This window comes from Phycodurus eques, chromosome 12, assembly GCF_024500275.1.
Source record: "Phycodurus eques isolate BA_2022a chromosome 12, UOR_Pequ_1.1, whole genome shotgun sequence".
Classification (NCBI taxonomy): domain Eukaryota; kingdom Metazoa; phylum Chordata; class Actinopteri; order Syngnathiformes; family Syngnathidae; genus Phycodurus; species Phycodurus eques.
This window is the reverse complement of record NC_084536.1, coordinates 19,650,907-19,666,350: the sequence shown is the minus strand read 5'-3', so window position 1 is coordinate 19,666,350 and position 15,444 is coordinate 19,650,907. Positions and strand designations below refer to the sequence as shown.

Sequence of the window (15,444 nt, the reverse complement as noted above, 5' to 3'; positions counted from 1 at the left end):
TACAGCAAGTAACAAAAGCACCCAAATGGGTCTGATCGGGTCAGTTTGCATTCAGATGCTGTGGTTGACCGAGTGTTTTTCTTCCACAAAGCGTTACATTTTTCAAACGCAAACCAAGACAGCCTCTTGTTCCAATTGAAGTTCTTGTAGGCTGAAATGTCGACATGTTTAGGAAGACAGATGACACGTGACATAGCTGTTCTTTTTCATAGCCCATCCATTCATTTTCTACACTGCCACGAAAATGTCACTAGTGGTTACGTTGGATTGATGAAACAGTCACGTGACAGGAAATCTCTGATAAAAATTTATCATACAGGCAAAAATAAAGATTGTAGATAAAAATACAAGTTTCATGCAGAATGTAGCACAATGTAACAGAGGAATTCACATTTCTTAACAAAAGTAGTCAAGTACAAAGACTCCCATTTAACAAGTTTGAATGTGATAATGTGTGTTCATTCTGAACCAAGCAACATCCCAGTTTAAAGGTCTGCACACTTGAGCAACCACAATATTTCAGCCGTTTCCTTTTGCAACCCCTCTCAAAAAAAATATTTTTATTTTCAATTGCGTTGTATCTGTGATAGGTCACATTAATGGTGGAAAATATGTTGAAATGATTAATCTTGGTGTAATTTATTTATTTTGTTATTCCACAAAAAAACTAAAATCTAAACAGGGGTGTGCAGACTCTATATCCAGTGTGCAGTATTTATCATTGTAGATAAACACATAATGTCTAACAGATTATTTAGATTTACTTGCCATAAAAACAAGAGACCATCCAAAACATAAATTGCTTTAATACAGACTCATGATGCCCTACATGTGTCATACTTGTAGAGTAAATCGCTTTCTGAAGATTTTCCCAAAGATATTCTAATGGTATCTAAGCTCCTTGTTTGGTGAGCCATGTTATAATGTAAGTGTTCACCTCCTCTAAAACAGACTTCCTCTGACCTTCCCGACACTTTTAGGCCATGACTTCCTCCGCTCAGCCAGAAAACCTCCACTTGAGCGTTCATCTCCTTTACCGTTCCCTCAAAAAGGACCTTGAAAAAAGAGGGGGGGAGGGATATTCACTATTATGATAAATGGTGACGACGATTCTTTGAAATAACAAAACGGAGACTACACACGCTATCGCACATATTGTCCTCTGTGCCTGAAACAAAGAGGACAGCCATGCTTTCAGGTAGCCCCCGGAGATCTTCACTGCGCTGTCGATGGGCGTGAGTCTGTCCTGGGGGATGCAGGGGGAAGGACAAACAGACTAAACCCTGAATAGCACCTTCCAATTCATCACTCAGCTGCTTGGCCAGAGCGGCGGCAGCGCGGCAGCCCATCGACCTGCCTGTAGACAAAAACATTTTTCCTCAGGCATGTGACGAGTGAATTTATGGAATTAAACCTCCATTCGCTTATATTTCTGCATACCTCCAAAGAATGTGCGCTTTATGGTGAAATTCGGCAATGATTTCAAGTAGCGCTGGTTGAAAAACAAGTACAGGAGTATATTACAAATGTACACATGCCTCATGATTTATGAGTTGAAAGACAAAAACATACCCAGACTGCATGGTAAGCCTTCACTCTATATGCCAGGTTCAAACCTTTGCATGTGAACCGTAGACACAGGAGGCCCTTGGAGGCCAAACAGTGTGCCAGAGAAACAAGATGTTTGAAGTTCATGTCTCCCCCAGCTCCATGGGTCAGTACGAGCACAGTGGAAACGTGATGCTCCGGGGAGGCAGGAACACACAACACAGCCTCCAAACATTTGGTCCCAAATGGCACCTGCACTCTTTCCTGAGAAACGCAAGAGATCAGTCTGACTTAATTTACAATTACAGCATACAGTAAAGTATAAAGCAGTGGAATAACAATTGATTTGGTTGAACTGAGTGCTTGAATAACATGCCCTAGAAACATAGAGATGGCTGACATCGTTGTCCCATATCAATTCCTAACCAGCGCTTTAACGCTGCAACAGTTACGAGAAAAGTTTTGATGCCAGTTTCCCCAATCTCATTTAAAAGCAAGTTAACCAAATATATTATTCTCCTCTTTGCTTAGGGGTGATATTATATTTAGATGCCTTTTTATGTTCATTTCTAATAATATATATTTGCCTATTAATTGTCCAGGGTTTGGGTTAGTAAGAAAGAAGAAAGCCCCTTCTCACAGTAAACATTTTAAGGTGAAAAGTTCGCAACCGCAATGTAGTTTCAAATTAAGTTAACCGTTTTCCCTCTTCAGTGTCGTGTGGGGTTTTAAAAATGTTTGTTGTTATGCTATATGGTTTGGGTTGTACTTTATTACGTGTATAAATTGAGTCAGTCCGGCAATTTTGACACAGGCTAGCTTATTCAAAAGTTGTTTTTACCTCGCAAAATGTGTCCATCACTGACTGCCACGATTTCAAACAACTTCCGGTTTCTTAAGGCGGAAGGGCACCACAATCACGAAGCGTTCTACACAATAGCCAGCAGAGGGCGACATCTGCGTTTGCAAAAAGTGAGTGGAAGAAAAGCGATGACTTAACAACACCTGCTGATTTAATCATTTGTTTCATTTGCCTATGATGGCCAAAAACAACAACAAAAACAAACAAAACAAAAAAACTGCATCAATATCGAATGGCCATATTGTGATTGAATGGTTTGCACGTCGGTCTCACAGTTCCATGTTCCGAGTTAAAATCTCGGCTTCGGCCTTCCTGTGTGCTTGCGTGGGTATTTTCCGGGTTGGGTACATCCACATTCCCAAATCATGCTTGTTAGGTTAACTGAAAACTAAATTGTTCATAAATGTGAGTGTGAATGGTTGTTTGTCCATATATGGCCTGCAATCAGCCGGCGACCAGTTTTGGGCGTACCCTGCCTCTTGCCCAAAGTCAACCGGGATAGGCTGCCCCCCGTTGACGATCGATGCTCCAGGGGGGCAAATGCGACAGGCATCGCATAGGGTGCCTCGACTAGGACATTTAGGGAAGTGCACCCCCAACCACCCCCTCTTTGACATTGGCCAAGGTGGCGCAATTGGTGTGTCCCTTGCAAAGGGCGCCATTTGGTCCAGGACTGCCTCTAAATATTTGGCAATACAGTATAAAATAAAATAAAAAAGGCTGGCAGTCTTCATGGAAGTCATGTCTATCAAAGTTCATCCTTCACCTGTAAAACAAATAATTTTAATTACAAACAAAAGTGGTCATTAGAAAATACATTTTGATCACAGCAACCTTTATGATTTCATTGCTTTAACATGAACACAGGGATGACATCATGTTGTCCTTACCTGCGTCCGGAGGCAGGAACACGGAAACAGGTCTTCACTGGGATGTTCTACCATCTCCATGCCCTCACGTATCTTGGGTTCAGTCACCTGGAGTTTAGCGTATTCCTACAGCAAAGGCAATCTTGATTAAATAGAGGTGTACAATTTGGGTATGCGTTGTATTTTATTTTTTTAATTTGGAAATATCCGAAAAATTTCCTGATATAGTGGATCCTCTGAATTTGAACGGTTCAGCTGTTAAATAAGTCAAAATCTGACCTAAGATTTCCAGGGAAACATGGTGTAAAACTAAAAAAATGAATCCATAAACCAAACAAAATGGTAGCGAGACTGGACGAGACGAGACAAAGCGACTTGATTCTGATTCTGATCTTACTTACGTCATTACTTTATGAGTGTGGTGATCATAAGCAACAGTGAAAAGAAGTGGATAGTAACGTATCGCTGAAAGTGCTATTCATAAAACATATTTTTCACAACAGTAGTACAACATTTGTACTACTGTATTATCAGTTACTTACAGTTGGAAAAATACTTCCAAATACAAACAAATAGAAATTCAAACAGCCTTCTGAAATAATTGTGTTCAAGTGACCCTCTACTCTTATCTTGCTGTTGGCCAAAAAAATAACAATAAAATAAAAATAAATAAATAAAAAAAACTTAATAAAAAGGTATTACCTGGAAAAGTTTGTAATAATAACAAAATACGTTATCTCCCATAAGTTGTTTGCGTGCAAACTGTTGACCTGCAAGAGCAATTTTCTTGGCCTGAAAAACAGTAGTTGTAAATGAGTGAAATCCACTTAAACATATTGTAACAAGCATGAATGTGAAGAAGCTAAAAATCAAATCAACCTCTTCATCATGGTCTCTTGCCCACTGGATCTTTTCTAGCAGATCTTGGAGGTCCGGCCTGACTGGGATATAGTGTTCCCACGGTATGAGCTCGTTGTAAAAATGCTCATAGTAGCCGGAATCCTGCTTGAACACCACACTGTCTCCAGCCAGAAGGTAAGGCAAGCGATATGCTGCCACAGTGCCATCAATGTTTATTTGGTACTTGTACTGATGCAAAAGACAAAACAGAAAAGAAAAAAAAACATGAATTGACTCTGCTCACAGTATTTGGAATTAAGCGTTTTAATTTTATTCTGATCTCTTCTTGCTTATTGCCTTAGTACCACACCTTTATTAGCGCAAATATACCATAAAATTCTAATTCAACGACAGGTAAATAGTAAAATGGAACCGCTCACCTTGAAGAATTCGAAGAAGGAGACGTGCTTGACCAATGGGCCGTATAAACTCTCGTCGTGCTTGAAGAAGAAGAAGTTGGTGAAGGCAGCATCAATCATGTGGGGGTGTGCCCTCGACAGCTTGACGAGCTCCAGACGCTCCTGACGACTGTCCCGCCCCCTCCAGAAGGCTGTGGCGTTCTTCTTGGCCCACGGTGGTCCTGTATTTGCCTGCACCGACATCATGTCCAGGCTCACTCTGTTCATTGGATGCGACAGCACGCCGTGTGCCAAATTTCAGTACTCGGATAAAGACCAACATATGACAAAAAGGTTCACATCATCATGTACAGTGGATATAGAAGGTCTACACACCCCAGTTGAAATACCAGATTTTAAAAGATAAATCATATGTAAACTTTTCCCACCATTAAAGTGACCTACAACCTTTACAACTGAAGTTATTTAAAACAAATATTTTCGAGAGGGGAAATTAAACTAAACATCTGAAAGAGTGCAGCAGCAGGTGTGTGCTGACTCCCATGTAACGTGATTGAATGTGATTGGTTAATTCTGAAATTAGCCACATCCCAAATTATGGGAGGGTATGCACACTTGTGCAACCAAATTATTTCAGTTGTTTATTTAACCCTCTGGAAAAGATTAAAAAGAAGACAACTGAGTTGCACATGACATACTATAGGTCACACTAATAGTGGGAAACGTTTTGAAATTATTTCTCTTGATCTAATTTTTTTATATCACAAAAATCTGGCATTGAAACAGGGGTGTGTAAACTTTTTATATCCACTGTATCCATTTGGATGGTATGAAGCAAAACATGAATTTACCGGTACTTTCAATTACTAAATTATTTCAAACCCAATTGAATTACTTCTTAGATTGCATCGAGGTAGCGCTTACCTCCCCATGGTCTCAAGGACAGACTCGGTCAGGTCGTATGTGGGCATGACAATATCTCGAGTGTTGTTTGAGCCACACCAGGAGAAGATAGGATGAATGTTCTGAGGGCCTTTCCTCTTCTCAAGCGGCCAGTCGCCCAGGTTAACAAAAAACTCCATGTCAGGTAACTTGACCTGGACACACAACAATGTGTCTGTGTTGAGTGTGAATGTTTACATTTGTGCATGTGCTGTAAAAGACTTAATGCTGGATGAACACTGCATGGTTCAAGGGACACAGTTTCAATTGTTTTGTTTAAAGTGGCACATTTGGGATATGTGTTATGGCATCATAAATACAAAAGAACGCGAGGAATTGGTTATCTTCAAATCGGAATCAGGCCTTTTTCATCCAGCCATCTATTTTCCGTACCGTTTATCCTCACTAGGGGTCGCGGGTGTGCTGGGGCCTATCGCAGCTATCTTGGGGCGAGAAGCGGTGTACGCCCTGAACTGGTTGCCAGCCAATCTCAGGGCGAGCCTTTTTCAAATGTGAGAAAAAATCTTATATGTATTGCATATCTGCCAATGTGAGTGCAGTGTAAATATACAGATTAGATATACAGTACCTCAATACCACCTTGATGTCAATGAATTACACACATTGATAATGTATTCAAACCCGCATCTGCCCAAATAACACAAAATTCAAAACATCAGCTCTAAATCTAAATTACAGCAATTAAATATAAGAAAAATTATATAAGAAAAAATATACATGAGAGGAATGTATATCATTAAATAATCAAAATAACAGCCAATGAAAAGGCAGCTGAGTAATGTGAAGGTTACACAGGTTTAAATCAATGGGGGAAAGAGTCAGCCCAGGTTAACTCCACATATTTGTAACATTGTTTACTTCCGTGTTGTCACTGTCCTGTGCTGACATTTGTAGAGTTATTTACATGCAATTTGGGCATCTGTGGGATGTTTCTTGTGTTACGTGAATGTAAACACAGCTATATGTGTCACTTAAAATTTACAGGAAAATAAACAGTACCCCCCCCCCCCCCCCCCCCCCCAAAAAAAATAAAATAAAATAAATATATATATATATATATATATATCAGAACTGGGTATTAAATCAGAATTGGGCACTTGGACCTGCTGTAATTAACAGATGTAATGAAATGCAACTTGCCTTTCTGCTAAGTGACAGGAGGATGGCATCCATAAAGATTCTGAAACCTACATGCTCGCCAAGTGTTTGAACGGAGACCTAAAAGGGATAAAGTTTAACAGTATGAGCAGTTAAGCAGTCCTTTGATTCTCATAATTCCACAACTTCCACTGCATGAACCATAGCTTCACAGTTTACTCCTCCACACAATAAAAAAAAACATTTTTAAAGAGTTCTGAAACATTATGTATCCTTGCCTATTTCTGTCAGACAACATGAAATATAAATTACAATCTGCTAAAGGGGATAAAGTACTCGATGTACTGTGGCAGGGCTTTGAGGGTGCAAGCATTATGAGTACAAGAACCTACTTGAATGATCTACTGGTATTTTGACAAGACTGCCCCAGCGTACACCCAGTTATCACATCGCTACAGGCACTCCACAGTGCTAAGTGTTATTCAGTCGAAAGAAATACTAGCCTTTATTGACACACACATACCCCTTTAGTTATCTTTTAGGAGTATTGTGGGAATAACAAAATGACTTTTGTTTTTATGCCCAAAGGGTAAAACAAAAACAAGTAAACAAATATAAAAAAATAATAATAATGGAATTGGATACCTTGTTATCTTTGATGGTGTAATGGCAGAGGCTTTGCCGCTGCCCAAAGCGCTGCGGGATCTCCCGAGCGTTGCGATCTGGGTCGACATTGGCGAAATGGGACAAGTCGCGCTCTATCTGGGGAAAGGAGTGAGGACAGTGCATATGGGACTGCCAAACGGAGCCGTCGAGTTGTGGACAGTCACAGCCCTCATGGTAGACTGGTCCTGATGAGACAAGTCGAAAACATGTCAGTATGGTCATTATTTGTATGTTAGATAACATATGTATTACTTGTTTGTCAGTTATGAATTGTAGATTGTCTTTACAGTTAATAACGTGTTATGATGACGACAATTTAATTCAGGAACAGATTGAAAATACAATTCTAAAATGTTCTGAAACCAATTCAACTTCACAGCTTTCAGTGTACTGTACTTCACACTCCACCTCTGAGAATGTATGGAGACTTGGCCACATGTTGGTCCATGAGCAGAACGTGTATGTGAAGATCTGTGTAGCTCGCATACATTCTGTAGCGAACTAGGAAAGTCCCATCTTGACGATCCAGAACCTGAATCCAGATCCTGGTGAAATGCTCTGACGGAGACACGATCTTCACCTCGAACATTTTCTCCCCTGGCGATGCTGTTAGACTGTGAGGAAGAGTGGAATATACAGTGTTTTGCATAAACATTATGTATGTTACCTCTGCTTAATACTTCCCTGGAGGTAGGTGACTTCAATGGTTCAAAAAGTGTGGTACCACTAGTGGTACACATGCTCCCTCTAGTGGTATGCAAAAGAATCACCGAATCCAATGTTCAAACTGCGCACAGTGTTAGAGTGGCTTTGACCTTTTTTTAATCTAGTGCAGTATATTTGTCAAGTATTGTGTTTGTAAAGATGCCATTTTTTCAGTTTTTACCACTGTTAAAAATCACAGGACAGGAACAAGCTATTGCATTGCATTGCAAAGCATGGGAAGCCGGATGTATGGAAATGTTTTTGTATTTTGTGTCATAATTTAACTTTGGGCGGCACGGTGGATGACTGGTTAGCATGTCTACCTCACAGTTCTGAGGACTCGGGTTCCAATCCGGCCTCGCCAGTGTGGAGTTTTGCATGTTCTCCCTGTGCCTGCGTGGGTTTTCTCCAGGTACTCCACCCACATCCCAAAAACATGCACGGTAGGTTAATTGAAGACTCTAAATTGCCCGTGGGTGTAAATGTGAGTGACCGGTTTAGGGTGTACCCCGCCTCTCGCCCGAAGATAGGTGGAATTGGGCCCAGCTGGCCCGCGACCCTAGTGAGGAGAAACGGTATGGAAAATGAATGAATGAACGAATTTTACTTTGCATTTAAGTTGATCATGACACACACGCTGAGTAGAAAATTTCAAACTGGGACTCCATGTCACAAAGGTTGCAGACCCCTGATATTATATGTTAATATGTATGTTAACGACACACAGGATACATGTTTATTTTTTTTTTAAACTGTAAGCTGTTGTGATATTTTAGTGTAACCGTACTCGAGTAGCGTCATGATATCCAACATGTGCGTGAGACAGTAAATGCAACGGGATGCCTTCATGGGCCCATGGGAACTTTGGGATGAAAGCTGTGAAAGGGAATCCGTTTCACTTGTAGCACCTGGGGCGGGAATAGTTTCTCCCTCGATCTTGCCATTGAATGGGTTACAATTCAACAGCCCTGTAATTATACACATTGCGGCGAGATTTATAACTTGTCTCTTTCTTTACTGTTACACACTATCCGTGGGTGTCTGAAAATGGGGCGCTACCCGGTACATCTGTTCCCCTGGAATAACTTTCGGGGAGGACAGGAAACAGAATTGGATAAGTGTGAATAAGACGCATTGAAATTTTAGAAATTCGATGTCGATAAAACACATCATGAACGCATTTCCCCTTACAACACCGGTTTAACATCAGTATACTGTACAGGTACTTACTTTCTCCCTGAGCTGTCCACTGCCTGGATAAAGAAAAAACGGGCTGGCAGGACAATGTTTGCCTCTAGTCCCGGCCCCCATACAAGAGTCTTTGCGGGACAAAGTGCTGAGTCGGCCCGAGCCCCCAGTGGGAATTCTGTCCAGAACACAACAAGCCCCAAAAGCGACCACAAAAAGGGTCGCAGCAACATATTAGTCCAGTGTCGACTCTCCGCTAATGTTAGCTGTTTTTTTGTTTTATTATTGTCTTGCCGTTGAATTAAGATCCTCCAACTTGCCATTGTTTCACTTCAAATGTCCAGTTAACTTATATATGTGGTTTAAAGAATAAATACGCCGTTCCAGTGAGTGTTTCGCTTCCATTTGAAGTCCACCACTTGCACTGTTCAATGTTTAAATGCGTCTAATACACGCACGGTGCTTACAGTTATTTGCTTAAAAGTTAGCCTCAACGTTAGCTTCATCCCTAAAGTATGTTGAGTTGAGTGGGAGGGGCCAGGAAGACACAGCTTTCCGGTAGGTCAGCGTTCCGCCCAATGAGACAGTTGATTGCGCGTCAATCCGGGAAGTAATAAAACGATTTTATGGTTTGCCTCATTTATATGACCAGAGAGACACCACCACGTTATAGAAATCTGGAAATAATACGTGCCTACGTGGCCGCCATGTTGGAAAGGTCGTCGTTCCCACAGAAGGCAATGGGTGGACACTGAAATTAAGTCGTAACTTGCTCATTTCTCGAACGTTTTTCATGAGGGTTGTTTTGTCAACGCCAACTTGTATGCTATCAATAGACAACATTTGAAAAAAACAAAAACAAATGCGAAAAGGACTTCCATTTCACCATCAAAAGAGCACGTGTGCCATTAACCCGAGCAACAAAAAACTCACTTAGCCAGTATCTCAATGATCATGCTATCTATGTCTGAGTTTCTACCACATACGTTTTTTAATCAACGTACTGCACCTGTTAAAATGTAAATTATGTCTGGGGGTAACATATTTTTGACTGACAGGTACACAGACGTACGTACTACAGCAGTAGAGAGAAAGGCTAAAGTCATCATTCAAGTCATTTACCCCGTTTTGTCAATTCCTCTGCCTTGGTCAAATTAAAAGTAGGTGTTTGCTTACTTGTGGTTCCAACGGAGAAACTTTTAAAAAAATAATTTATTTATTTATTTATTTTGGGGGGCACACACCCGAAAGTACGTGTAATGTCATGGCGAACTGCCCCTAAACTGTTTGGGATAAGAGTCAAACAAAATTTGGACCAATGATAAATAAAACTCTCAACAATGTACATCAATCCATGTTTATTTCAGTTTGCTTCTGCATCAACATATGTTCAGCTCTTCTAGTCAAGTAATCTCTATTACACTAGTATAATATTCATAAGAAGAAAAAGTGGTAGAATCCATTTCAATGAGACAAACTTTGCTGCCATCATCGAGAAAACTTGAGAAATTCTCCCCCCCCCCCCCCCCCCCCCAAGGATATTTCTGTGTGAAGAACAAGAATTTCAGTGGTTGAGACAGATTCAGAGTACCAGCAGTGACAGGTACAACATATATAGAGAAAAATACCCCATCTGTATCATATATTTGTTTGCTCCACCCAATATTGAAAAGTACAGTTAATATATAAAACCAAATAAACAGAAACATATAAATAAAACACCCTGTCAGTAGAGGTCACTTTTTTTTCTTTATACCGTTTCTCTGCCTTTCAGACTACGTCGAACATGAATTTAATTGAAGGTACAGAGAAATATCTTTGACGTTTAAGATGTCTCATTGAATCTAAATAAATGCCATTTGTGAGTGCGTGTGGCTCATCCATTAAATTTGAGCCTGAAAAGCAGTTGTAAATGCAAAGAGACATCACTACGGTTATTTTTCTCTGTACTTTGCATGTGTGTGTTTGTGCACCGAAATGCAGGTGTGATATCAACATAATCAAGGCGCAGTGATTAATTTGTGTCGATGCTTGTGAGCATAAAGGCCTGATTTTTTTCCCCAGATCATTTTAAAATACAGACAAATACACAGGTACAAAAGATCCTCTTCACTCAATGCCATTGGCTTGTGTCGCGCGGCACTGACATGTACAGCACAATTACAATATGATACACCACTATGTATCATGAAACATTTGTTGTTTTTCACATACAAGAGCCTTCCATTTGTGAGGCCATCACCATCAAATATAGGACTGCGACAAGAGGATACCATAATCATCAAGAACAATATTGAGTGAAAGAAAGTAACACAGTTGCCTTTAGTTGAAATTGCTGCTGTTTTACACATGAACATCTTCACTGACTCACATCTGAATAGTACTGGAAAATACTGTTTTTTTGTTTTGTTTTGTTTTCTGAACCATTTACTGATAAACGACTCACAAGGAAGTTGGTTGAATGGAAGGTGATGCCAACTCCTCTTTGCACTGCCATCACATTGACAGCAACAATCACTGTTATGAACACGCAGGTCCATTAAAATCCTGAAAATACACAAGTGACAACTTGTAACATCTGAATTGGAGCGATATGATAGGGTGATAGTCCTTTTTAATTGCTTTGGCAGAGACTTAAGTGTATTGTATTCTTGTATTGTTTATCACATTTTTTTTTTTTACGTGCGGCACTCATTCTTCCAGATACACGCATCCTAATTTCCCACTAAACTTGCACATCTTGCAATGATAAGCTCTAGACCCAAATGGTGAACCATCAACGTAAATGTAAGTCTCTTAAGTGTTGTTTTATGAAAGAAAATGTTTTTTTGACTCCAATAAATGCCACGAACATCCATTGACTTCTCATCTGTTTGTAACAGGAAATAAATGACAACCACCACTTATTAGCTCTTTGTAACTTTACACTGATTGCACTGATCTTGCTTTTTATGGCACATTAATAATATATATATATAGGTTTATATAAAGATACGGTGTGTTCTTCAAGCCTTTGCATACATCTCAAACTATTCTTTTCTGAATCATAAACTGCAGTTGGGGAGTGGAATATAGCCTCGTCATTGATTGTATTTGAAAGTAGCAGCAGCCCAAACGTAAACTTGATTAAACTGCCGTTAATAGCAAAATCCCTTCATGGTTGCACTAAGATGCAGCCAAGAGTACCTGGTATGAACAGTAGTAGTATTATTTTAGTATGTGAATAGAAAGCTATGTGCGTTTGAAGTGTGTCAAGAAATATTTGCTGAAAAAAAGTCAAAAGGAAAAGGTGATAAAGGAAAAGAGCACAAGTTTTGGCTTAATAGCGATGCAGGTATACATTTGTATTTTTATATATAGATTTTGTCAATATTTCAAAAAATAGAACGTTTTTTTTATAGTTTCCGTAGTTGGCTATATAATTAAATAAAAAATTATAATTGAATCTCCTGTTAAAGTAGCATTAAAGTAAGCATGCTGCTTTTTAATATGGCAGTTTGATATTTTGATAGTCATTCCTTTTTTATTTCATGCATGTCTTGTTGATTTCTTAATTGTTGAATATCTACACGGCGAGGTGGGGAAAACCAAACCCCGCCAGAACACACACGCGCACAGGCACTCACACACATACGCGCACATCCAGTCCTCTAAATGCTCCCATCCTGTTTCTCCCCATGTTTCTCAGAAAACGATCAAATGAGGAGCTCCCCTTTCCTCTTACTGTGTAACAATGCGGCACACTTGGCCCAGAAGCCGTAAAGAGAAAGTCATTCTTCAGTCTCTCTGTTATTTGCTCTCATCTGAGTTAAAATTTCTGCCCAGGCACAAAGCCCCCAGAAACTCATCAGTTGGCCTCACTTGTCCCTTGTGATTAGAACTGGTACCACTTCTTGTCCTTGCACTTTAACATGAGCTGTAAAGACATGTCACAAAATGTCACCGTTAAAGACTAGTTAAAGTATGGAATTTAGATGGCCTGAAAGTCTTGGTTTTACCTCATGCGCATGCTTGGAGAAACTTTCCGCACTGGTCATCATCAGCGCAGTTCTCTCTTCTAGCTCGCCAAGTCTCTGGCCTCTCTCATCCAGAGCAATGCGGGCCCTGGCCAGCTCACCCACTGCCCCGCTAGCTGCCACCTTCATGCCCTCCACGCCTCCCTGACCGGGGATGTGCTGGGCTAGACTTCGAGAAGCCTTACCTGCTGCTGCCTCCCCAACTGTGGGCCAGATCAGTAGAAGAATTTTTAAAGGTGGACCATAACTGGTATGAGGTATTTCATACGACAAATACGAGAGAAAAGGCCAGAAATACGCACAAAGCTCCTCTCGGTCGAATGTATGAGCATTGCCCCCGAAGAAGCCCTTTAAGAAGCCTCTGTTCTGGGCCTCTGGTGTTTCTGTTGGTGTAAACAGCTCTCCAAGCATTTCCTTCAAGAGAAGACAAGGCTATTAGAAACACTACAGCAACGTAGCAAAAAATATAATCATGATCGAGCATCACAATAATTTCAGGTGTTGTCATTAAAAATAAGGATTTAACCTTTCACCACTCCAAAAAAAAAAAACGTGACAAAGAGTGACACACTGAGTATATTTTCATATTCTTATAATTGAACCTTATTCAATATGTGCTTGTTCACCTTATATCATAATCATAGTATTATCAATACCTTTGAAAAGGTTTTTATATCTAAATTTTCCCTCTAATTGAGTGCATGGAATGTACAGTAAACTTTCCCTTAACCTTTCAAACTACAAAACACATATAGAGATGACGTTCATCCTCCCTTGTTAACATTTCCTTGATAGACTGGAGTCAATTTCTTTTGCTTTAGGTGGCAGTGTAGCACCATCACCGCAACAGCTTTTGCCAGCTGTTCTCACTGCAGCACAAACGGGGCTTCAAAAAGCGACATGTAAACATGAAGAAAACTCCTCATCCAAATAAATAAATAAATAAAAGTTATTTAAAGTCTGTTTTGAGTAAGAATTTATGTATTTTGATACACCACAGAGAACAACGCTGCCAAATTTGAAAGATAAAAAAAATAGGCAATTATATAAAATAAGGCTTTGTACTAAAGTCTCGAACGCTGTGGGCGTGTCCACTAGATGCGCTGAAACCACGCCTGGCTTAACAGTCAACTGTCAATCAAATACAACTACAACCTGGAAAAAATGGATGCTACTTCATCTAGCATCTTCCTGATGCCCAAACATAACTACATGTTTGAGCCACAAAAATATATCTGCTTTTAGCATTTGGTGGCTGGAATATATCCCACACTTTCTTTTCCCTACCTCTTCCGCGTTCTGTCCGTGACATGCGTGCACTCATGGCTGACAACGAGGCACTCTGAAGCAGCCATACCAGCAGACACGCCGAAAGGGCGATGTATTTTCGTGGTGTAGGCGTAGCTCCAGCTTTAACATCAACTGGTCTCAACAATGGCAAATGTTGGAGTCTATACTCATACTGCAGTCTGAGAAGCAAAGGTTTTTGTCCATCACAAAAGCAGCTAGAGTGGACCTACAACAATCCTCTCTTTCTGCTGAGAAGCAGCCTGAAAAGATTAGAAAATCTCTGTGCCAAGCCACTCCATTTCCCGATCACAAAGCTCAAGTATCTCTGTTTGCGTTGTGCCAGTAGCAGCAAGCCAGTCATAGAGATCTGACGTCACTCTGCCTGAGGGAGGCTTGAGTGTCCGCCTCAGTGCCTTTTTCAGACACCCTCAGGCTCACCGATTGTCCAGTGGGAAGCAATATCCCCAGAACCTTGTTCTTTTCTGACCCAAATCATTCTATCCTAAAACCAAAAAGCCATAGGTCATTCCGTGGTATATACATTATACACTCACTGGCCACAACATTAGAAAAAAAAAAAAAATGATGAGTGTACACTATATTGTGGTTTTATGTCTTTATGTATTTATTGTTTGGTGCCTCAGGAAAAAAAAGTACATTAGCACACATGAGAATGACATTCAAGGAAATAAAACTACTGAGATATGCCATGTCATTTGCATCCACAGACCTGCAGATTGTCATACATTTCCTGGCTGTAAGTAATTCTCTGGATCTCTGTCGGGGAACTGAGATAAAGTGCCTGTCCCCCATTCGTGAAGCAAAAGGTTCTCGCAATGCGCATGTCTGTCAGAGGCAGGTAATTAACATCCATCAGCGGTCTTAGACTTGGCAAACTGTGGGCAATGACAACAATAGAAGGCAATTAGGAAGCAAGTAAGTGGCTCCTGTCATTGTTAGACTGAACAACACAGAATAAA

At 40.3% G+C, this 15,444-nt stretch overlaps 3 protein-coding genes across 12 annotated transcripts in view; all 3 read right to left on the bottom strand.

The window, feature by feature from the left end:
• Window positions 1-816: 816 nt before the first annotated feature.
• Window positions 817-2,480, bottom strand: tex30 (testis expressed 30). The gene is given in 6 exon segments (XM_061692255.1): window positions 817-952; window positions 954-1,055; window positions 1,143-1,357; window positions 1,441-1,492; window positions 1,573-1,812; window positions 2,390-2,480. Coding segments are annotated over 6 exon segments (687 nt in total). The 5' UTR covers window positions 2,408-2,480; the 3' UTR covers window positions 817-892.
• A 63-nt stretch (window positions 2,481-2,543) lies between these two features.
• On the bottom strand, window positions 2,544-9,676 carry poglut2 (protein O-glucosyltransferase 2). The gene is made up of 10 exons (XM_061692253.1): window positions 9,201-9,676; window positions 7,674-7,879; window positions 7,245-7,450; window positions 6,642-6,719; window positions 5,463-5,635; window positions 4,560-4,797; window positions 4,159-4,368; window positions 3,982-4,071; window positions 3,301-3,405; window positions 2,544-3,176 (listed from the first exon to the last, which is right to left on the bottom strand). Exons 1-10 carry the CDS (start codon window positions 9,479-9,481, stop codon window positions 3,159-3,161), a joined length of 1,605 nt encoding a protein of 534 aa, XP_061548237.1. The 5' UTR covers window positions 9,482-9,676; the 3' UTR covers window positions 2,544-3,158.
• Window positions 9,677-10,694: 1,018 nt separating this feature from the next.
• The window catches only part of stxbp5l (syntaxin binding protein 5L), a 102,487-nt gene continuing 97,737 nt past the window's right edge, over window positions 10,695-15,444 (bottom strand). For all 10 annotated transcript variants that reach the window (XM_061691983.1, XM_061691988.1, XM_061691991.1 and 7 more), the window contains 4 exons: window positions 15,195-15,360; window positions 13,477-13,588; window positions 13,157-13,377; window positions 10,695-13,074 (listed from right to left, as the gene is read on the bottom strand). In XM_061691983.1, the coding sequence (XP_061547967.1) occupies window positions 13,033-13,074; window positions 13,157-13,377; window positions 13,477-13,588; window positions 15,195-15,360 (541 nt within the window). In that variant the 3' untranslated portion in view covers window positions 10,695-13,032. The remainder of the gene's footprint in view (window positions 13,075-13,156; window positions 13,378-13,476; window positions 13,589-15,194; window positions 15,361-15,444) is intronic.